The 24,667-nt window shown below is 48.8% G+C and overlaps 2 protein-coding genes across 2 annotated transcripts in view; both read left to right on the top strand.

Moving 5' to 3' along the window:
* The window catches only part of LOC130127109 (ankyrin repeat and fibronectin type-III domain-containing protein 1-like), an 88,743-nt gene extending 86,558 nt beyond the window's left edge, over window positions 1-2,185 (top strand). Inside the window, exon 18 of the mRNA XM_056296685.1 lies at window positions 1,306-2,185. Within this exon, the coding sequence (XP_056152660.1) occupies window positions 1,306-2,185 (880 nt within the window). The remainder of the gene's footprint in view (window positions 1-1,305) is intronic.
* Window positions 2,186-17,491: 15,306 nt separating this feature from the next.
* On the top strand, window positions 17,492-18,914 carry nog3 (noggin 3). The gene has a single exon (XM_056297573.1). The coding sequence runs from the start codon at window positions 17,533-17,535 to the stop codon at window positions 18,202-18,204; it is 672 nt and encodes a 223-aa protein (XP_056153548.1). The 5' UTR covers window positions 17,492-17,532; the 3' UTR covers window positions 18,205-18,914.
* The last annotated feature ends 5,753 nt before the right edge of the window (window positions 18,915-24,667 follow it).

Here is a 24,667-nt window from a genome sequence, read left to right as displayed (position 1 = left end):
GTTTTTATACTTTCAAAACCGAGCATTTGGATCTTCTGTGGCGTTCACGACGTTCAGAATAGAGCAGAGACAAACGTGAAATACTCGCTGAGCCTGGGTATAATCAGTCAAACTTGGATGATTCCCCCCACCCCCTTTTCTCCCAGTTGTACTTGGCCAATTACCCCACTCTTCCGAGCCATCCCGGTCGCTGCTCCACCCCCTCTGCTGGTCCAGGGAGGGCTGCAGACTACCACATGCCTCCTCCCATACATGTGGAGTCACCAGCTGCTTCTTTTCACCTGACAGTGAGGAGTTTCACCAGGGGGAGGTAGCGCATGGGAGGATCAGAACAGGCGCCCTGACTGACCAGAGGAGGCGCTAGTGCAGCAACAAGGACACACACCCACATCCGGCTTCCCACCCACAAACATGGCCAATTGCGTCTGCAGGCACGCCCAACCAAGCCGGAGATAACACGGGGATTCGAACCAGCGATCCCCGTGTTGGTAGGCAACAGAATAGACCACTATGCTACCCGGAATAGACCGCCACACCACCCAGACACCCTAAACTTGGATGATTTTTGCTTTCTATAGTTTTTTTTTCCCTTTTCTTTGGGAGTATGGGCTCATTGCGTTAGGTTTGTAGTTGGAGTTAGGGCTCATTCTGACTGCATATTATCAACTGAGTAGCTAACGTTACATCATATCCTGACTGGATGCTTAACATTGACAGTGTAAATTGAATACTTTAGCACCGGTTCAGCAGAGCTAACATTAGCTCGTCTGAATCATGTTTTTATCTACTCAACGACCCAGACAAGCAAGCTGACACATCAGAATCACTTCAGAACCTTTATCCAAAGTCTTGATTTGTATGAGGGTGTTAAAGGTGAAAGAGCACATCTTAACTTGCATCTCTGTCGATGGTGTTTCTGTGAAATCCTACCTCACGTAAAACCTCATGGGCAATAGCAGGTGATACAGGATGAGGGGGAGGCTATGAGAGAATAGTGGTGGGGCTGCAGAAAGTTTATATTTTGTAAATTTTCTTATCAGTGATGATTAAATGTTAATCCAAAAAAAGCAAAATTTTAAACATCTTACAACATCATATTTTAGATGCTCTCACACTGGATTTTTGCGGATGGTGCAGTTTGGTGTGTGTCAGTTTGTGTGTGAGTGAGTTAGAAGCGAGGTTCACCAGGGACTCTGCATTTTAAGATTTAACATGCCAGCACGTTTAAAGCTGGGAAAGTGTATCTAAGTGTCTAATATCTTTTAAAAGGATATTTTAACTTGTTTTTTTTTCACTATTTTACAGGTACAGCGTCTGCCGACCCAAAGACCTCCCTCTCTCTCCCTCCCCAGCGGGGAAGAGCTCCCACTCCCCCTGTCTCTCTAAAGACCGACCTGTCTCTCCCTCTCTCCTTCCTCACTCTCCGTCTTCAACCAGAGACCTCCCTCTTTCCACCTCCACAGGCCTTCCACGCTCCCCGTCGCTGTCAAAAAATCTCCCTCTCTCTCCCTCCCAACACCTCCCCCCTAGATGTTCCAAAGATGTGCCTCTCTCGCTCCCTCTCTCCCCGGCTCTGACGGACACCACCAAGACCCTGGAGGACCTCTCCCTCTCCAGGAACCACCAGGAGAGCAGACTGCCCTCCACACCTCTGAGGGCCCTGGCCAATCCCCCGACCAAACGAAAGCTGCTCTCCAGGAGCCATGGGGGCCAGTATTTAGGGGGACCGCAGCGCTGGCTGAAGGGCCAAAGTGGCGAGAGCCACACCGGGTCCTTGTCTGAGGGCACATACACCAGACACAGGGATCCAGACCTGCCTTTGCCTGTAGATCTGCCCTCCCCGCAGAGCACCACCACCTACATCAGCCAAGCCTCTTGCGTGCTTGAAAGCCGCCGGGGCCGACACAGGGACCCCAGGCCCCACGTCCGCAGGATCTTTGTGGAGCCCTGCAAGGAGGGCTCACCTGGCCATGAGAGCAGGTGCTGGCGAGAGGGAAGTGAGGAAGAGGAGGTGGAGAAGGGTGAGGTGGTGCAAAGAGCGAAAGCATTGGGGGTGTCTGTGGTGGTGGCAGAGGTGGAGTCTGAAGAAGAAAGGGAAGAGCCAGCGGGGGCCTCCGCCCAAGATGTAGACTCAGATGACCAAACCAATGCACAAGTGTCAGAGATCCTCAGTAGCACGCTGTGATGTTGAACGGTGACTCTGTAAGCAAACTGGACGACAGTTCAGTTTAAAATAGTTTTTAAGAAAAAGTTTGACAAGTGTTCATCGAGTAAGACACGTTTGGACAAATTTGTCACCTCTGAGCTGCAACTGCTGCTTCAGTCACCTCCTGCAGATCCTGTGTCTGTCTCTCCATCATCAGGACCTCTCTGTTGAATCTAGACTAGACTGAAGTTGCTGGTTCAACTCCGCCAAGACTCAGAACCAATGGCATTGACTGTTAACCATGATAGTAAGAAACAATGCAATGAAAAAAGTACAGGCCCGGCTTATCCGACCAGGAACTTTGCACATGACCCTGTGTCAACCAGTTTCGGTGGTTTGACTGCAGTTTGGAGAGGCATTCAAAACAATATTGTTTGTTTTAAGTTACAGATATGACAAACGGCAGTTCTTTTCTACAGAGGAATCGCTTCCTTCATGCCCCCACTATGACAGCATGGAGTCTGATTCTGTTGGTCTTCTCTCCAGTTGACGTGAATGTATGGTTTTGTCTGTTTTCTTGTGGTCTCCTGTGATATTTGCATTTGAACTGTCTTGCTTTGACTTTCAGTCGGTGTTTTTTTACGTTTTTTGTTTTGATTTGTTTTTGCCACTCCTCTTGAGTCTCAATTGGAAATTTGCGGCATGAAATTAAAATGCATCCTGAAAGAATGGACTAAAAAGTAACTGCTTGTGACCTTAAGAGAAAAATTACAAATCCCTCATGAAAGCTCTTCGGTGGCCTTTGTCACTGCTTTCATTCAGCTAGCTTCCCCCTCCCCCCTTTTTTTTCTCACTAATTTTATCCGGCCAATTACCCCAGTCTTCTGAACCATCCCGGTCACTCCTCCACCCCCTCTGCTGATCCGGGGAGGGCTGCAGACTACCACATACCTCCTCCGATACATGTGGAGTCGTCAGCTGCTTCTTTTCACCTGACACTGAGGAGTTTCACCGGGGGGACGTAGCGTGTGAGAGGATCATGCTATTCCCCCCAGTTCCCCCTCCTCCCTGAACAGGCACCTCGACTGACCAGAGGAGGTGCTAATGCAGCGACCAGGACACATTCCCATATCCGGCTTCCCACCTGCAGGCACAGCCAATTGTGTCTGTAGGGACACCCAACCAAGCCGGATGTAACAGGGATTTGAACTGGCGATCCCCGTGTTGGTAGGCAACGGACGCCCCCTCATTCAGCTACTTTTTTGAGTATCAAATTATTTTTAGAACTGGGTCCGATCCGATTCAGTATCGGTTTGTAAGTCGCTTTGGATAAAAGCGTCGGTTAAATGACTGTAATGTAATGTATCGGTAGCCGATACTTACTTAATTCATGCATCGGGTATCAGACTGACGTTGCCGATCCACGACCGATCCAGATTCCATAGTCTGATGTTTTTATGAATTATAAATATGTAATAATACAAGTTTAAGCTCATAAGACAAACTGGTATATGTAAATCCAGGTAGTCTGAATTGTTTTGAGTGTGGGGACATGGGACACAAGCGCTTCGCTTGCCTGCATAGGGAGCGTGAAGCGTAGGATGTGGTTGCCACCGACCATGCAGCTGAAGTGGGGGGGATGAGGCCGATAGCCATGGGGAGACAAGTGAAACCCCACCAAATATAAACCTACAGTCTCGTAAATGGCATAGTAATTCAGAGAGAGATAAAATGGTTGCAGATGACGTAGTAACTGTATCAGAGGGACCCAGTGTGGGTGGAGTTAGTGGTGCTGCTGCGTGCATAACCTCCCTGCAGCTGCTGCAGCCGAGCCAGGCAGGAGGTGCAGAGTGATTGGGACAGCATAAGTGAATAACCACATTTACACTCTTCCGACACTTTATCCAGGTTATTGTCACAATTTGATTTAATTGATGTTTGGAGAATAAAAAATTCAAACAGCAGACAGCACTCACGGGTGAAGGTTTCAGGGAACAGGGTCAGTGCTGCAGGGCCGGACAGGCTGTACATCACCAGACCCCTTCACACCCGGTCAGTCAGGAGCAACAGATTTCCAGTTGGTTTTACAGATCATCACTTAGTCAATGTCACTTTGTCTCACCAACAAAATATATAAATCTTTCTGGCATTTTAACATGAAATAACTACAGGATAGGTCTTTTTGTAAAAAAAAATAAATTATTATTATTATTATTTTGGGCAATTTGGAGAGGGGGGGAAGCACAATTTGACTCTTTAGGTCAATTAACCCATTAAAGGAGTTGCCATAGCAACTTGCACTCCACCTGTTTCTATATGAAGCCTACTTAAACTACAATTCAAATAATTTGCTTTGGAATAAATTTAAATTTAATGCATTTTTGTATATTTTTGCTCTTTTACTAGGAAGTGCTCTGTGGTTTACTACAGCCTCATGTAACCTTACACACAACAACAATAATAACAATGATAATAATAATATTCAAGAGAAAAAGAGTTCTGGTATCGGTATCGGTCAGTATCGGTATTGACAGATATCCAAATCCAGGTATTGGAATCGGATCGGAACTGAAAAAAAGTGGACCAGTGCATCTCTTATTATTTTTCTAATCTCTGGTTTAAAGATGTGCTATGTTACGCTGAACGTCCATGGATTGTCTTGTACTGAAGTCAAATGAAGATGCATTTTGTTGGCATGAGCTAGTCTGTACTCGTGTTTTGGACAAAAGTTTTGTGTCCAGTTTGTGCCTCTTCTTTGTTCAGCATGACGATGTCAGTGGGCAGAGATTCAATGTCAGGGGTCAGGAATCTTTTGGGTTATAGTTCGCCCCAAAAAAAAAAGATCTGCACTTTGCCTCGTGGACTTAAGAGTGATGGAGATCGACGATGCTTTATGTTGTTGTGGTTTGGTTTGGTTAACGTTGAAGATTTATGCTACCAGGAACCTCAGTATTTTGTGTTTTATCTCCTCTGTCTCAAACAACCCTTCAAATACTGTATAGAGTCGGGATGATATCCCCTCAGCAGCCGAGTTATTTTTTTCCATATGTTTCTTATGGCAAGCAAACCCCTTAGCAGTAGGTTTGAGATCTCTTTTGAAAATGCACATACTCTGAAAATGCACAATGCACAATTCATGTTTTTTAACAGTGCAGTCGTAATGTTTGCACATACTTAGCACATAGTTATGGAATAAAAGCTAATTATATATTTGATGCAATTGGGCATTAATTGTTGGCAGCTTTTACTATTAAGGACTGGACTAAAAAGGCCTGTTAAATGTCCTTACGTGGGTCTCATAAATGTAAAAGTTATTTTTTCAGAAAATATGTAGTACAGACTCTCATTTATTTGATTCGTCTCCATCAATATTTAGTGTGAGGGCCACTTTCCTGACAACCAAATGCACTAAATTTACTGTCCTACAGTGTCAGCTGACATAGAAGTCCTCCCATCATGCATTTCTCTTACATCTACGCTGTATTAGCTCTGTATGCAGTGGTGGCGATTGTACAAATCCCCCTACATGCAAGGTCCTGTGTGCTGTGACTGTGAACGCACTAGTTATCAAGCTATTTCTGATGTCTTTCAGCGGAAACACAAACCAAAATCTAAATATTTCTAAACACGCTTCTTGAAGATGGAATAAATGGTGCATTGGTAGTTTAAGCAAATTTTGCAGTCGGATGTGGCGCTTCCACCTGGACCGCATCTGGAAACTAAGGTGTGGATTTTGAGACACTGAATCCAGTCTTAAAACACATCCTCAGGATTGGGATGTTGTGTAATCTGTTTGTGAAATGAAAACTCATTCTAAAATGCTTTTCATTCATTTTGGAGGAAGAAAAAAAAATTGGCTGCCGGGAACTTTTCAGTCGATATCTTTTTAAAAAAATAAACGATTCTGCCTTGAGAAACAAACATCTTAAGGTGGCTTATCAAGTTTAATAGTTACCGTTAACATGCTGTGCCTTCATGCCAGAAAGCATTTAATAAGGGAAATAGTTGTTTTAAACAGTGGCTGCCTCATTTTGGAGTGAAACTCTGCAAAATGTTGAATAACCTGCTATGCTATTTATTGTCTTAACCGTTTCTCAGTTTCCACTCGTACCAACGCCAGGTATGTTGGTAATGGACAGTGATGGTCCTATCAGCCCCCCTGCATCACCACATGTGCACATGTAAACAGCCAAAAACAGAGGAAACCTCCTTTATGTATATTTTTTGTACATTTCCATCATGATCAGTTATCCTAAATGACGTTTCCTAAAAGTCCCTCCTGCTTTAATTTATTTGCAGTATTTTTCTCTTTGTTTGTTTTTTTCTTTTTTGTATGGACTGCATTAAAGGTTCCTGTGTTTTTGCGGTGTCTGAAGTCATGTGAATGGATGTTTTCCACCAACTGAAATAAACATTCCATGTGGAAGTTGTGCACTAAAACATCCAACTCCTGCGTCCTTTCTTCAGAGACGGCGGCCATTTTGTCACTCACTGCACAGCTGTCAATCAACGTGACCCCTGTGAGTCGTCTGTATTGGTTGTTTGTCGCTCGTTTTGGGTTTCATCGGGCGCCCCCACCGACCAGGGGGGGCGCTGGTGCAGCGACCAGGACACACGCACCCACACATCCGGCTTCCCACCCAACACGGCCCATTGTGACTGCAGGGACGCCCGGCCAAGCTGGAGACAACGCGGGGATTCGAACCACCGATCCCCGTGTTGATAGGCAACGGAATGGACCGCTACGCTACGCCGCCCCCCCCCCCCCCAGGTTTCACTGAGCTGGATCTGAGCGTGATTAGCCTCCAGTTCAGCCCGACCCACTTCTTCTTTATATCACTTCAACGCTTTTCGCTGCAGCTTGCACCTGCTACTTGGGTTCTGTCACGTTGTGGGAGTCTGAAGGCCGCAGTCGGTTCTGCCCGTTTATAAGTAATGAAATAACACGAAACCTTCACGGTTTAAGTGCTGGTTTTATCGTGTAATTGTGACAATGAAATTTAAAGCTCAAAATGGGATCAAGCGGCAGCAAATGTGTTGCAGCTGAGGTTAATTCCAGCAAGTCACTCAAAAGCCAGCTTAGCTGACTTGTTTATTTGCACATAAGGTATGCATCAGCGTGCTGGAGACCACTGTATTGTTTCGTCTTTCCATCAAAAGATAACTTCAATTACATGCCACCTTCCCGGCCCTTTGTTCTATTGCCAGTGCGTTTGAGCAGCAAACGCCTTTAAAGTGTGCGCACTTTAAGTAGAAACTCCTGTCGGGACCTTGACTGACATATGCTGATGGTTTCTAAATGAGGGCAATATCCCCACCACCTCCCTCGCTTTCTGTGTGTGAGGGGGGGGGGGGCATGTTGCCAAACCTTCAGTGTATTAACTTGTGTCTGAAAGAAACCTGTTGCCATAGCAGCACCACAGAGACACCCCCCTCCCCCCGTTGACCAGCTCTGATTCCCGAGAGCCTTTCTCAAAACGAGGAAGGCCTGAAGGAGCTCGGAGGAAGGTAGATGAAAGGAGCGTCGGCGGACGGTGAAAACAAGATGGCGGGAAAGGGAGAGGCAATATGGCGTTATGTTGAGTAGCGAGTCTTTGCGTCGTTAATCCGAATAATCTTCAAGTGGAGATAAAAACAAACATCTCGACATGTTTTTGGTTAGCTGGTTGTCTGAGAATGAAAGAAATCCTGTGGTACAACTTCAGCACCGGGTTTTTCCAGATACCCGGCGTAGTTGATGACGTCACCCACACTAGCCAGGCGCAATACACACCCATTGTAATTTCAGAAAGTAGCATAAAATTTATATTGCGATTTTGTTTCAAAAACTATAAATGATGTCTAAAAGCTGCTTAGAAGTGATAAAGTGCGACGTGTGCTGACTCGTTGGACGTTTGAATGAAGTTTGTAACTTAAAGTATGAAGGAGTCGTTAGAGTTTAAAAGGCATGGTTTGAACATTTCCTCCATAGACTTCCATTGTAAAAAAAAACATTAAAACATTTAAAGTTTAAAAAAAGTGTAGAGGGTATGAAAAGGTTGAAAAACACACACACACACACAAAATATGCTGGAAGCTGAACATTTTAAAGGTTGAAAAGAGTTTCTAGCTGAAAGTGTGAAATAGTAGAAAAAGTTGGGGGGAAAAAATGCTGATTTTGAAGAATCTGCCCCATCTGTTCCAATGGCAAAAAAGTGTAAATAAAGTTGAATAATTCAAAAAGTATAAAAGATCTCAAAAAGTTGTATAGAAACACACATAAGCTGAACTTTTTTTTTAAGTTTGAATGAAGTTTCTCGCAGGGAAGTGTGTGAAAGTAGATAGCAGACGAGAATAATAAAGAGGAAGATAAATAGTGGGAGGAAGACACGTGTGCTAGCTTCCAGCTAGCCCGCTAATTAAGACCCCAGCACATTGACCTTTAAAAGGCCAAGGTTAATTTGCTTTGCAGCCATAAGAGGGTTTGTGTATCCTCTTGTGCTTGTTTCTCTGCTACCTTATGAGGCCCTGTGGGAATGTCTTTATACAGCTATTAGACTCTCCCAGTCCCGCGTAAATCACCATAACAATTACAATCCAAACCTGCTCGCCAGCAGCAGAAAGAAACCTGATATGCGAATCTGGTGTATTTTTAAATGCATGATGCATAGGAGGGAGAGGCCAGTACTCAAATTGAAAAGATGTATTACTAAATAATTTCACTAAACGACTCGTTTCTCTGATTCCAGCTGCGGCCCAGGTCAACCTAGAGATATGCTGAAAGTGTGTATTTCTCTGCTTGGATGCAAACATTTCTAAACTCTGGCTAACATTTCTATAATGAGGCCAGCCTTCATCCGGACAACACTCAAATGAAGGATGAAAATGAAGGCCGTTATGGGTTGGTGTTGACCTTCTCTACATTGCACTTCGGCCAGGTAAATTAATCAGCATTTTATCATCATTATGTCTCTATCTGTCCAGTTGGCAGGTAAAATGGGAAAAGTGGTTTCTGGATTTGAGGATGAAGCAACAACTGTGGCTGGCAGAAGGAAAAGAAAAATGTTTCTTCCTGGCACCGCTACAACCTCATCCTGTATTCCTCTAGGAGAGCATTGACTTGTGAAGTTAAAGGCGTCTGATCTAGCCTATAGTGATGGTTGCCCAACTCCCGGCTGGTGGGCTCTGCCGTGGTCGGAGCACGCCATGTGGGAGGGTGTGAACCAACTGGAATCTCACACCGCTGCTGGCAGCAACTTCTCCCGCTGGAGCTCTCGGAGCATTTTGGAGGAAGGGTCCAAGCCGCAGCATGGCTGTCTCGCTTCCCTCAGCACTGAAGGACTTGGCACTTACACAAGGAGCCCATCAGTAAGGATGCACGTTGCTCTATGAATGCAGACCCTTTTCTTTAGTACGTCTTACTGTCGGTCTTAAAGGGAAACAATCAGGATTGTGAACGCTATCCCGACGTGTATGTTGCCGGGGGATCACGCCATCAGCAGCCATAAGACTGAGCAGTCGTCTGTACGTCCCGGTTCCGATGGCGTTTCAGAGAGAGACAGGAGACGGCTCAGTATTGTGGCTGCTAATGGGAGTTTTGTCCCTTCAGCTTATACATATTGTAGAAAAGTCAGGGGGCAGCCGGGAACCGCCGCAGCCGGGACGCAAACCCGGGACTGCGCTAACCAGTTGACTAAAGAGCCCGTTAGCCAAGGGCTAGCGAGTCTAGTCATCCGTGGTCGTTACACTACCCCCCTCCTTTGGGAAGCGCGTCCCCGCGCTTCAGCGTATCAGCTCCCTCACGCCTCCGGGCGCACACGCTTCCGATGACCTCGCGGCCTCGCCATCCCACTTCTGCCACCAGTGTAGCGAAGTCAGGAGGCAGCCAGGAACCCGCGACTGCGCTAACCAGTCGACTAAAGGGTCTGACCCGTTGGCCAAGGGCTAGCGAGTGTAGTCATCCGTGGTCGTTACATTATATAAAGAGAGACAGACAGACCGATAGACAGACAGACCGACAGACGATGTTTAAAATCGTGATTGTTTCCCGTTAACGCCTACTTCACTGGCCGCTCTTCTCCCTTTGTCTACTTTTCTGCACGCTGTCTGCTTCATTTATGTTTCATGAAGGCTACCTTGATGTCCCCCAACCCTCTGCTCCATGCCGACGCTGCTCTTTCCACATCTCACACACACACACACACACACACACACACACACACACACACACACACACACACACACACACACACACACACACACACACACACACACACACACACACACACACACACACACACACACACACACACACATGCATGCACTTAGAGCACACGCTCTCCCTGCCTGGTCTGGGGGAGTTTCTGTTGGTGGACTTTTTTCACATCTGCGTTTGCGTAGTATATTGTTTGCAGAGCAATGACAATGCCATTTGAAAAAGACTTGACCTTGACCCAGCTGTGGGGCTGTGTTGCGGTCAAGTAGCCCTTTTAGCCACATCCTCTCGTCCCCTCCATCTCGATACCGTGCTATCCGTCTCTAATCCCGGGTTTGTCTCATAGCGCCGTGTCTCTGTGGCTTTTGCGCTCATTTGCTTAATAATTCATTACTCCTCCAGATGTCATCAGGGCCACGTCAGTCTCGCTGTGTGGTGCGTCAGCGCGCAGCGCGGAGCAACTCGGAGGAACACGTGGCTGAAGGTCTGCATTTCAATGGGCCGCAGTCTCGAGAGACAGGAGAGTTCAGAGTAATGTATTCCTCTGGACGCTTTGATGTGATAATCCCTGTCTTGGTCCGGGGAGCAGGGAGACACCAGGCTGTGTGTGTCTGTGTCTGTGTGTGTGTGTGTGTGTGTGTGTGTGTGTGTGGGGGGGGGGGGGTTTAAACCTGAACCACACAGAGTGCCAGCGTGTGTGTGTGTGTGTGTGTGTTTGCGCGCGCGCGCGCGTACGTGTGTGTGTGTTTGAGAAGGAGTTTTAGGGTACTAGTAATATGGAGACAGATCATTGTGTAGTGCATGTGTGTGTGTGTATGTGTGTGTGTGAGTGTTTGAATGTGTGTGTATGTGTGTATGTGTGTGTGCGTGCGCGCGCGCGCGTGTGTGTGTGTGTGTGAGTGTTTGAATGTGTGTGTGTGTGTCTTTGAGAAGGAGTTTCAGGGTACTAGTAAGATCACAATGTAGTGCATGTGTCTATGTGTGTGCGTTTGTGCATGTGCATGTGTGTGTGTGTGTGTGTGTGTGTGTGTGTGTGTGTGTGTGTGTGTGTGTGTGTGTGTGTGTGTGAGTGTGTTTGAATGTGTGTGTGTGTGTCTTTGAGAAGGAGTTTCAGGGTACTAGTAAGATCACTATGTAGTGCATGTGTCTATGTGTGTGCGTTTGTGCATGTGCATGTGTGTGTGTGTGTGTGTGTGTGTGTGAGTGTGTTTGAATGTGTGTGTGTGTGTCTTTGAGAAGGAGTTTCAGGGTACTAGTAAGATCACTATGTAGTGCATGTGTATCTTTATGTGTGTGCCTTTGTGCATGTGTGTGCGTATGTGTGTGCGTGTGTGCATGCGTGCATTTGTGTGCGTGTTTGAGAAAGAGTTTCAGGGTACTAGTAAGATGGAGACAGATCATTATGTAGCACACATGTGTGTGCATGCATGCATGTGTGTGTGTGTGTGTGTGTGTGTTTGAGAAGGAGTTTCAGGGTGCTAGTAAAATCCCTATGTAGTGCACGTGTGTCTTTATGTGCGTGTGCATGCATGCATGTGTGTGCGTGTTTGAGAAGGAGTTTCAGGGTACTAGTAAGATGGAGACAGATCATTATGTAGCACATGTGTGTCTTTGTGTGTGTGTGTGTGTGTGTGTGAGAGAGAGAGAGAGAGAGAGAGAGAGAGAGAGAGAGAGAGAGAGAGAGAGAGAGAGAGAGAGAGAGAGAGAGAGAGAGAGAGAGAGAGAGAGAGAGAGAGAGAGAGAGAGAGAGAGAGAGAGAGAGAGAGAGAGAGAGAGACAAGCTGACCCCTGTTTGCCACCTTGAAGCCTTCCCATCCAAATGGAGCGTCCAAATTGCCTGGTTGTCTCATCATCAAAGGTTTGCACATGGGGGAATTACATAAAAACAAACAAATGACATTTCTTTTTTTAATCTGACTGTGTCACGACACAAACAGCCCGCCTGCCGGTCCTTCATCCTGGGAGGCCCTTTGATTTACTACCCAGATTAAGGTAAGCTAGTATTTGGACATCAGAGAACACACACACACACACACACACAATGCACAAATACATGCATACACTGTGTATGTGTGCACACGTGAACACACACTTGCAGCGGCAGACAGCCACGACCCACACACACGCATACACACACACAAATGCATGCAAATATATGCACAGATGCAGACACAACAAAGATGCACGCACCCAAAGACGCACACATAGACACACTGAGACACGGCAACACACACGTGCACACACGTTCCAACACACACAGAATCACTCTCACGCACACCCGCACACTCAAATAGGTCCACGGACGACCCTATGCACACATACATGAATGCCGGCGCATGCACACAGAGCCGTGCAGGGGTACAAGTCAGTCCCTTCAAAAGCTTGGAAGGCAGTGATCCACTTCGCTCAGCCGTATCGCACTCGTGTTCTGGAAAATCAAAGGAAAATGTGATTCAAAACATGTGGATCTCCGTCTGTAGTGGAAAGAAATAAGGGGAAAGCGCACACTCTCAGGGAGAAAATGGGAATCTGTGGAAAATGGTAATGGCTGTACAAGCCTTTTGATGATAAGTGAATGGGATAGCTGGACTTTTTCGCGTGACGCAATGTGTTTACCCTGAAAACGCCGGTGACAGTTTGGATGCCTCGCTGTGCCGTACACGCCAGCTAGGCTATAACACACGCTGTTGATAACTGGCTGCTTCATTTGCAGAAAACACAAGGCTGTAGTCTTGTACCAGTTGGTTCAGGGTTGCTGCCTATGGGCTTTGCCGTTGAGGAGGCCCCAAGTTCCACCAGCCCTGCATTTATCCTTCAGACATACTGCACCACCTTTTTCACTATGGAGGCAGTAGAGTAGAGCCAAATCACCCCTGCCCCTGCACCCACTTACCTGTATCTCCACTATTACCACTGTTAGTTATCAAACAACACACACACACACACACACACACACACACACACACACACACACACACACACACACACACACACACACGGGCCCCATTTGCTTGAGTACATTTTATTTACTCGGTCCCTAATATTTTATCTTATTTTTCTTCCTCCCCATTTGCACTTTTTTTTTGGACCAAATTTTGCACTTTCACCAATCCCCCCCCCCCCCCCCGTTTATACATGGACCTCACTTCACTTGGTCTTTCCAGCATTGCTGTAGGTACGAAAAGTATTTGCCGTGTTTCCTATCAATACGTACGCCTGCAAGAAGCCATGTGAGCTGGCACGCTCACCCCGGGGCCCGCTGGTGGCTTTCATGATACACGAGAGCCTGCGTGGTCCCTATCAGCCCGTCATGGTATGAACATGAGTCCCCCGTGAGTGCTTCTCTGTGACCCTGCTAAAGAAGAAGGGGAGAGGAGGGGGGGGGGGGGTAGAGTGTGAGAGGGAGAGAGAGAGAGAGAGAGAGAGAGGGAGAGGGGGAGAGAGGGAGGAAGTCTTATCTGAGCATCGCCTCTTTGCCCCTGACTTCCTCTGTACAGAGATATGACAGTCTACCGGCGCCCGTCACACACTGTCACATCACCAGGCCAGAAAATTACTCCAATACTGCTTTTCAGCAGCAGAGAGCTAGGGAGAGGGGGAGGAGGAGGGAGGGGGGTCTGGGGTCAAGAGGAGGAGGGGGGGTCACAAGAGGCTGTGGCTCTGACCCCTGCACTCCTCAGTATTGGTTTTTGGTGATCTAGAAATTTAAAACTCTTCTTTGTACCCCCCCCCCCCCCCCGCCGTGCTGCTCTGAAAACAACGTCCCCCGTAACGCCTTAAACCTTCCTCGAAGCTTCTCCCTGCATCTGTATAGCTGATGCGTAGCATCACTGCACGCTGCGGGAAACGGTAGTCAACCGTGTGGCACGGAGAGCCATTCGTGTTGTAACGACCACGGATAACTAGACTCGCTAGCCCTTGGCTAACGTGTTGGACCCTTTAGTCGACTGGTTAGCGCAGTCGGCCGTGGTGCGGGAGTCCCGGGTTCGCGTCCCGGCTGCCCCCTGAATTCACTACATTGGTGTGGGAAGTGGGATGGTGAGGCCAGAGGGAGCTGATATGCTGAAGCGCTTCCCGGAGGGGGGTGTAACGACCACGGATAACTTGACTCGCTAGCCCTTGGCCAGCGGGTCGGACCCCTTTAGTCGACTGGTTAGCGCAGTCGGCCGTGGTGCGGGAGTCCCGGGTTCGCGTCCCGGTTGCGGCGGTTACCGGCTGCCCCCTGAATTCGCTACAGTATGTTGGTTTTCATTCCAGCCCCACACCAGACCAGTGGCTTTCACTCCCCTGACTGGCCACAAGCGTTGTTAAGCTAAAATCTGGGATTTTCTGCAATAGTAAATAGTTATTTGGGACATGGAGGCGGTTTGCATGGCAATCTGTTTGCTGCACGCATGCGTGCGTGCGTGCGTGCAGTAGACGCGGCCCTCTGAGGCACAAGGTTTAACACCAGCAGTGTAGGAAGTCAACTCATTTGTTTCTGAAGAGTTACGACGTCGTAAATCCACACTGTGATTCCAGGCCCGTCCTGTGATTGTGTTCGGATATGTTATTGGTTGCTTTACTCGGTTTAGAAGTTATTGCAAGGCGTTGCCGGCCGTTTGTTAGCCGACGTGTGTCGAGCGAGTCAAGTGTTACAGCTCTACACGGACAAATTAATCCTCACAGGCCTCGGACCCGCGCTGGAACGGGAACGAGTTACATTCAGGGCTTATTTGTCCCTGTCTCGTGCGGCTGAGTGGAGCACACTTGGCCCTTTCTCTGGCCCGGCTTTTTCAGCATTAGCCTCGTAGACAAGAGTTGTTTTTTATCTGGCTCATAATTCAACCTTTACAACATGCGCAAACATTCCGATGGTTTGGCCTCCTGGCTGCAGAGCGCAGCACGCCGCGCGCCGCTGCGAGCTGCTGCTGCTGCTGCTCCGCGCCACTAATTGAACTGCGACCCGTCTCGCCTAAGCACCCTTCCTCTGCTCCGACCCTTCATTTATGAGCCCCTGGAATTAACCCGGCCCATAAAGATGCTCTTTCTTTCTTTCTTTCTTTCTTTCTTTCTTTCTTTCTTTCTTCTTTCTTTCTTTCTTTCTTTCTTTCTTTCTTTCTTTCTTTCTTTCCCTTTTCCTTCTCTACCACGTCTACCGGTGGTTTTGTCACCTCTCTCTCTTGTAAATGGGCCTGAAACAAATTAGACCTAATTAACCGGCGTTCTCCTCCCGCCAGACACGCGATGTAGCCCGCGCGCACGCGGTCCCCGCGCAGCCGCGAGAGACGACACGAAACAATCGCGAAGGCCCCGAGCAATAAAGAAGGGATGATGAAAAGAAGCACTCCTCTATGCTGCCGCGCGGCCCCCGGACAGTCTGAGTCTAAACACACGGTGAGAGCATCGAGCCGGGAGAGTTATAAAATAAACACAGCTCTGGCACCAGGCGTCCTTGGGACAGGCGCCCTCGTAAAAACCTCCTCTGGCAGTTTGTCTGCCGAGGGGAGACGGCTCTCGGCACCTCCGCTGTTGAACTTGAACCGTCCCGTGATTTATGCCGCCACCGGCATGCGATCAGTGGTCCCGGACCCGCCAGCAGCGAGAGATGAGAGCGCCCTTTGCGCATGCGCAGCGAGTAGCTTTTGCACGGCGCTTGGATATTTTACACGTGATAGAATTTAGTTTATAATAGCCGGGATTTGGTTTCTAATAAAGAGCGCAGGCCTACCTTCGTGCGTGTGTGCGTGCGTGCGTGCGTGTCAGGGAGAGTTAAACAGAGAGAGGCACGACAGATTGTGTGCGCGTGGGTGTTAGTGAGAAAGAGAGAGAGAGAGAGTGTGTCAGGGAGAGAGAAACAGAGAGTGGTGTGTGTGTGTGTGTGTGTGTGTGTGTGTCAGTGAGAGAAAAAGAGAGAGAGAGAGAGAGAGAGAGAGAGAGAGAGAGAGAGAGAGAGAGAGAGAGAGAGAGAGAGAGTGTCAGGGAGAGAGAAACAGAGTGGTGTGTGTGTGTGTGTGTGTGTGTGTGTGTGTGTCAGTGAGAGAGAGAGAGAGAGAGAGAGAGAGAGAGAGAGAGAGAGAGAGAGAGAGAGAGAGAGAGAGAGAGAGAGAGAGTGTCAGGGAGAGAGAAACAGAGTGGTGTGTGTGTGTGTGTGCAAGCTGACGTGCAAATGTATTCACATGAGTGTGAGAGGAAGTTTTAGGATCTCAAGAGAAGTGAGAGAGAGAGAGAAAAAGAGAAAGTGAGTGAATGAGAGAGGGCACATGCATAAGCGTGCATGTAAGGTGTATGTGGGGAAATTTTAGGATCTCGAGAAGGTAGAGAGACAGAGAGAGAGAGAGGGAGGGAGAGAGAGGGAGGGAGAGAGAGACCTGTGGGATTACATCACCGCCCTGGTGGATATTTGGGTGCAGCCAGAGGCGCCTCAGTTTGGCGTGCGGGAGGAGCAGAGGGAGTCAGTACAGCGAGCTTGTCGGGAGTTCAACATGTGGACGGGGAGCAGCGAGCAGGACGCCGCGCTGTCACAACGGGCCTTGAAGCACGTGAACGCAGCCCGGGGAGGAAGCTGCCAGCTCGAATCCCACTTCTCACGCTGATGCTGCAACGTTTCTCCTGCAACTTCTGCAAGTTTGCTCTCCTTTTTTTTCTTTTTCGGACTGATTCGTTCAAGGACTCAAGGACTCAAGGACTCCTCTCTCTCTCTCTCTCTCTCTCTCTCTCTCTCTCTCTCGCTCTCTCTCTCCAGAGAGCCACTGGTCATGGACTGTGAAATAACGCAGGGAAAGTCTTCCCCGGCTGCACATCAGCTTCACTCCCCTTTCTCCTTTCTCCCTCTCTCTCTCTCTCTCTCTCTCTCTCTCTCTCTCTCTCTCTCTCTCTCTCTCTCTCTCTCTCTCTATCTCTCCTGATGTCTCTTCGTGCGACGATGAACAGTCAGCAGTCCTCTGAAACTTTCTGAGAAGTTTTTGGAAAGTTTCGCGTTGCGTCTCCCCCCCCCATCCCCCCCTCCCCCGGTGGAAGGAGCGCGTCTCTCTGCGCGGCACCGGCTGAGAATTGGATGCACAGTCGTATATTGCTCATAACCCTCCACTGAAACCCGGAGTTCGTCTCTTGTTGTTGTTGTTTTTTTTTGTTTGGGTTTTTTTTTTTTGGATAACATCTGCACACTTTCCTGGTTTCGGTGAACTTCAGAGCCGCGGGTCTGTTGGGGGCGATGGATAACTCCTACTACTTCTTGGCCATGTCGATGCTGGTGCTTTCGCTGGGCTTCAGGATAGAGGAGGGCATGTGCCAGCATTATTACCTCCTCCGTCCCATCCCCAGCGACTCCCTGCCCATAGTGGAGCTAAAAGAGGACCCGGACCCGGTCCTGGACCCCAGGGAGAGAGACTTGAACGAGACGGAGCTGAGGAGCGCTCTCGGGAGTCACTTCGACCAGCACTTCATGTCCATCAGCCCGCCGGAGGAGAAACACGCCGAGGACGCCGCGGGCGACGCGGAGGCGGCGCGGCACAAGCCCTCCGGATCCATGCCCAAAGAGATTAAAGCCATGGAGTTCGAGATCCAGCACGGCAAAAAGCAGAAGCCCAGCAAAAAACTGCGAAGAAGGCTGCAACTGTGGCTCTGGTCTTACGCCTTCTGTCCGGTTGTTTACGCATGGAACGACCTCGGCAGCAGATTCTGGCCGCGCTACGTGAAGGTGGGGAGCTGCTACAATAAGCGGTCTTGTTCAGTCCCTGAAGGGATGGTTTGCAAACCTGCCAAATCGGCCCATTTTACGATCTTACGATGGCGGTGCCTGCAGAAAAAGGGGGGTCTGAAGTGCGCCTGGATACCTGTGCAGTACCCTGTCATATCGGAGTGCAAATGCTCGTGCCCGAACTGAACTTGAGCCGAGACGAACTTGAACAAACAAACAAACAAACAAACAAACAAACAAACAAACAATCATTGTTGACGAATTGAAACTCATAGCGTCGTGATTATTTTTCTATGCACTGTCAAGTGTGAGAATGTATATTTGATGTACATGTCGTGGCGTTTTATTCGATAGCGGAACTTTGTATAAAAAGGTCAGTATTATTATTATTAATATAATCGAGTCTACTGTATTTGTTAAAGTGTATCGCGGTTGTGTGTGAGGCGTCTGAGATATTTATAACTGAAGAGCACTTCGCTTCGCGGAGCAGATACCATATGCTGATTACTGAAGGACTTTAAGCTGCTTCTCCATTCGTTCAGGTGGGGAGCTGGGAAACGATGAAGAGCTTTTCACTCCGGACACTGAACACCCACAATCTGGACACTGCAACACCCACTCTGACACACACACACACACACACACACACACACACACACACACACACACACACACACACACACACACACACAAATGGCGGATAAAAGGACAGGTAACGGGACATGGGTTGCCACAAAAGAGCAGCACATTCACAGACAGAGATACTGAAATAAATCTCAGGTACGCCCCCCTCCCCTCACCCCCTCCCCACACCCACCCCACGTTGTACATCAACCATTTGTTTTGGAGTCGAACTCTTCATTTCCATTTCTCACCTGCAAATGCTGTGCATAACACAGAAAGGGACAAATGGTCTGCATATACCATGTAAATCCAGATGATCTGTCAAGTCTATTTATTCTTTTTTTTCTTTTTTTGTAGCCTAGTCTTGTTCAATTAAAATAAAACCACTCAAATGACTCTTGATGGACAGGAAGTTTGTTTTGTTGTGGCGCGTGTGGGACCATCGTGCCCCACCACCACCACCTGCTTTGCTGACTTGGCCCATATCTAGGTCATCCTTCCCATACCTGTGTACCTCGAGGGGCTTGCAGAGGGAGCCAAGGGTACAAGACTGCATGTTCACGGTAACCACGACCGATTTTTAGCGTCCCCCCTGTGAGGAAGTGCTGAGAAATATAAAACCTCCGCTCCTTTATCAGCCATTTCTCCGGGAGCAGTGCGGTAGGTTGCAAGACGCGGCGCGGCGCGGCGCGGCTCAGCGGACGGGACGGGATGCGCCGGTGGTATGAGTTACAACTTGTCCGTCTGTTTCTGCTGCGTAGCAAGAAGTAAGGCGAATTCCTCCTGACGAGGCGGCTCCGCGCTCCTGCCCGTCGTCGTATTGGGCTCAGCGGCACTTTTCCTGGATCGGAAGTGAGATTCTGAGACGACCCGATACCCTAAACTTCATCTAATTCCTCTACGTGCCAGATCTCGGACCCGGTTAGTGCGGCGTGGTGGGCCAGAGACGTGTCGTTATGCTGGGCTGTCCAGGGTCGCAGCCGTTTCCACGTCACGTTCGTCACGTGACAACGCGTGTGGACCGGAACCGTCAAACGAGCCATCGTCCAAGTCAAACCAACCGCAGTGGTGGTGCACCCCGGTGTCACAGGGGAAACAAAACCAAACTTTTTACACAACTTACATGCAGGCTCCTAAATACAGTATGTTGATAGGCAACGTCCTGTTGCATGAATACGATGTATGTTAGCTAGCACACACACACACACACACACACACACACACACACACACACACACACACACACACACACACACACACACACATCTGGCCTCTGCCTATGATGTATTTCAATGCATGGAAGAATGAAGTTCACGACATCTACTCTGATCACCCACTTTAACAGAGAGGATCAAGTCAATTCAGCTAAAAGCAATCGTTAAGTTTAGCTGCGGGTTTGATGCGGTTAACATCATGGTGACGATCTGTGATCAATTAATCTGCCCCGAGCGCCCACCGGGGCGACAGTCAGGTCTGCGTGGACGCTCCCAGTCACAGCTTCATTCGTCGATATGTTGGCGATCGCTGTATTTTGGGACCTGGACATGCGTCTCGAGTGTCTTTAACTACACGGGAAGAGTAAATGTGCCGTGACGTCAGCGTTCAGTTCGCCAGCGTCCCTTTTTACTCACATGGCAGGTTTCCAGCTTTGCGTTGCAGCTCTTTAAATCATCCCTCGAGCTCCCCCCCCCCTTCGCGAATCCCTGCGGCTGATGACGGAGCCTCGACACCTCTTCAAGACCACCGGACAAAACCTGTCAAACCGACTGCTCCGCCTCGATGCGCCTGCGCCACGTACGGTCCGCGCCGCCGTCCACGCCATGCTACTGAATGGACCTCATGTGTGCTCGCGGTGTCCCCCCCCTACCCTACCCCCCCCCGCCGCCGCTCACACATGCATGCAAACATGCAAAGCAGGCCGCAGCTCAGCCCAACACTGCCTCATTTCATGAAACGGCCCTTGATAGAAGCCTGTTTCTGGAGCATTTTTGCTAATTCAACACACTGTATATTTTACTGTAAAAGTGGTTTGGGGAAAGGGGAGAGAGATTAATTTAATTTGCTGTGTGCAGGGCCACCGCTACCGTGCCAGAGAGCCGGCTTGTTTTCCCGCGTGTCAGTACGCTTAGCATGTGCCTGCTTTAGGAGGTGTTGAAAGCCCGGGCACACCTTTAAATATTCTCAACATGTGAGACTAAAGCTTTCTTGACTCGGCTGAGCCGTTTTCCAACATTGCTGTCTCCCGCTAATGTGCGGACCTCTCTGATGCCTTCCCGAAAATAGTGAGGAGAGCTAATGGGGATCGCAACCCAGACACTTAGTAATAGGTGACTGTGGACTGAACAGTTTATAGGTCCTTGTTAGAGAAGTAGGCGTATTAACATGGAGCGGCATTAATGATTTGGGCAGATGCCAGTATGAACGGTACAAATGGGAGCATTTGGTGAAACAAGGTTTATGTACAGTTTTCAAATCAACCGTGGCGTTCAGGCCCCAATTAGGAAACGTGTACAGCAGAACTCACTGTTGTCCGGCGAGGAAGGGAAATGGACAGGCTGATATTATGAGCTCGAAATACATTTTTTACAGGCCTATTGTAGCACAAACTTCGACTGTATGTCAGTAAATCGGTTACGTGACAGTTTATTGTAACCTCCAACGCCTTAAAATGGAGAACCCCCCCCCATTTCCCACTTCATTTGTGGGGTTAAGTGGAAGTACGCCATTACGTTCAACAAACACATTTCACTATGAGACTCCCGCTGCGGTGACTGGCCACTGATTGACACAGTAATCCACCAATCAGTGGTCAGCAAGCGTTTCCACTTCCTCCAACGCCGAACGCTGAAACTAAGCTAACCAATCAGCAACACAGAGCACTCTTGACGTAACATATAATTAGATAAAGCCAGATTAGTGGGAAAATATGGGTAAAAAAAGGAAAAGGTGTTGTTGAGGAAACCGTAAAATAGATCCGCGTTATACCGAGTTACTAAGCGAGGAGGGCAACGCACTTCCTCTTTCAAAACCCAGAGGAGGCTACTAACTAATTAAACATTGTGGAGGACCACGCTCCCAATTAAATGAAGAAACCACTAACGAGGGCGTCCGAGTAGCGTGGTGGTCTACTCCGTTGCCTACCAACACGGGGATCGCCGGTTCGAATCCCCGTGTTACCTCCGGCTTGGTCGGGCATCCCTACGGACACAACTGGCCGTGTCTGCGGGTGGGAAGCCGGATGTGGATATGTGTCCTGGTCGCTGCACTAGCGCCTCCTCTGGTCGGTCTGGCTCGCCTGTTCGGGGGGGCGGGCGTTATCCTCTCACGCGCTACGTCCCCCCCTGGCGAAGCTCCTCACCTTCAGGTGAAAAGAAGCGGCTGGCGACTCCACATGAGTCGGAGGAGGCATGTGGTAGTCTGCAGCCCTCCCCGGATCGGCAGAGGGGGTGGAGCAGCGACCAGAGCGGCTCGGAAGAGTGGGGTCGGATACAATTGGGGAGAAAAATGGGGAAGAAAGCCCCCCCCCCAAAAAAAACCCCCACTAACGGGCACATTTCTATCTGCCTAAAGCAGAGGTGGCTAACCATGTGCCATGGAGAGGCCATGTGTATGCAGGTTTTCAGTCCAGCCGGACTCCGCCCCAGGTGATCTCACTGATTAGCAGCCTTTCAACCAGAGAGGAAGAACGTGTCGGTGAAATCACCTGGTTAGCCAGCCCTGGCCTAAAGGTAAGTTGCCAAAAATCTGCCTCGTCTATTTACCCTTTGAAGAGACAACACAGTTTAAGCTCATTTGCGTATAGCGGCGGAGCCCCACGTAGAGGCTTTGTTGGCCGTAACGAGACGGGAAGCTGGGACTTGCGGGAATTTCGCAGACCACGACTTGCTACGTACATCTGGATGAGGCTGTGAGTTTGCACACCCTGAGAACTGCGAACTGGTGTCCCCGTTTCCCGCCACCCAGCTCAATGCCAGCCGTGCCAGTAAGAGTGGGTCTTAAAAGGATTAAAAGTTAAAGACCTTCATTTTCAGATTCTTGTGTTTAAGCTGCATGGCGCCTGAAATACATACTCGGGGTATGATCACATGTAGAAACTCTCTCGCCCTGTCTGCCCGTTCTCCCGAGTCTGCAGACAGACACAGAGAGACAGAGAGAAGACGTGCACAACGACAGACTGACAGATGTGTGTCGTGTGCAAGTCCGTGTTTCTCTGTGTGAACCGTTCGTGTGTTGATTGGTGTTGATCGTCGATGTTAATTGTATTTACTGCTGGCTGTGCAGCTAATTGCCCCTCGGGGGATAATAGAGATTACCTTGACCTTTACCTAGACAGACAGACAGACAGACAGACGGTCTCTCAGACAATAAGGGCTATTTAAAAAAGCGACAAATAAACAAAATCAGTACAGCCACTCAATGGTTTGTCCCTGGGGAATTGTGTTAAAGTTTAATGGCTGGTGGTACGTACTGAAGTGTGTACTTCTCTCACAGGTTATGATAAGACTGACCTCTGTCATCCGTAGACAGGCAGAAAAAATTAACACACACACGCACACACACACGCACACAAACATACAAACACACAAAAGAGCATATACACATTCATGTGCACATATACTTGCAGCAACACACACACACATGCAAGAGCATGTACACGTTCATAGGCATATATACTTGCAGCAACACACACACACACACACACACACAAATGCACACACACGCACATACACACACACACGCACATACACACACTCCATCTACTTTGAAGAGTGCTCTCAATTTCCACTTCACAGAAGCAGTCTGTCAACTCGTGGGCTCATGGAGCCATGCCTGTCTAAAACAGACACAGCTGGCATCAGGCTGTACTGAGTACCACCAGCACGGAGGCCCCCATCCAAAACCTGTGTCTGGTTTCAAATGTATAGCATCAACATGATTTATCGTCCATTTATCTGCGCTGGGATGGAAAACACTAATGAAGTAGAATGGAAATAAAGAGAAAAAAAACCCCAAAACATTTTTAAAAAAGGGACTTTTGAAAAATATACCAAGGTGTTTATGAAAAATCTCTTCTCTAGTCAGAAAGAAAGAACGCAGGGGCGTCCGGGTAGCGTAGCGGTCTGTTCCGTTGCCTACCAACACGGGGATCGCCGGTTTGAATCCCCGTGCTACCTCCAGCTTGGTCAGGGATCCCTACAGGCACAATTGGCCGCGTCTGCGGGTAGGAAACAGGATGTGGGTATGTGTGCTGGTCGCTGCTTTAGCGCCTCCTCTGGTCGGTATGTGCACCTGTTCAGGAGCGAGGAGGAACTGGGGGAACAGCGTGATCCTCCCATGCGCTATGTCCCCCTGGCGAAACTCCTCACCGTCAGGTGAAAAGAAGCGGCTGGCGACTCCACATGTATCGAAGGAGGCAAGTGGTAGTCTGCAGCCCTCCCCGGATCGGCAGAGGGGGTGCAGCAGCGACCGCGACGGCTCGGAAGAGTGGGGTAATTGGCCAAGTGCAATTGGGGAGAAAAATGGGGGAAACCTCCATCCCCCCCAAAAAAGGAAGAAAAAATGAGAGACATAAACAAGCAAGCCCACAAAAGAAACACAGTACTATTTGGAATGGACAGTGTCCTACTGCTGCAGCCTCGTCAGATCTCAGGATAACTGTCGTTTCATTAAAGCAAACTGCCCTCACAATAACAGCATGTTCTGCTTTTACCTCCCTGGGTTGTATGAGCATCAGCCGTGTGGTCTGGAGGCCCCTTCAACTGGAGGGCCTGGGCCCCTATGAGGAAATGTCCTTGAGCAAAATGCCGAGTCCCTACTAGGAGACATTTCTGCTTCTTGGACGGGGCAAGTGTGGAGCGAAAGCCCTTATCATTTATTCATTTCAGCCGGAAACATTAAGCGATGATGATATTGGCCGACAGTGATCCTATTTCACCTCCCTAATGTATTTGGTGAAGGCATGAAACCAGCATGTATGACAGCAGGAGCAGGGGTGTGAAGTATCCTGCGACTTTCGGGGGAGCTC

Source organism: Lampris incognitus, chromosome 17, assembly GCF_029633865.1.
Source record: "Lampris incognitus isolate fLamInc1 chromosome 17, fLamInc1.hap2, whole genome shotgun sequence".
NCBI lineage: Eukaryota > Metazoa > Chordata > Actinopteri > Lampriformes > Lampridae > Lampris > Lampris incognitus.
This window is presented reverse-complemented; position numbering and strand designations above follow the sequence as displayed.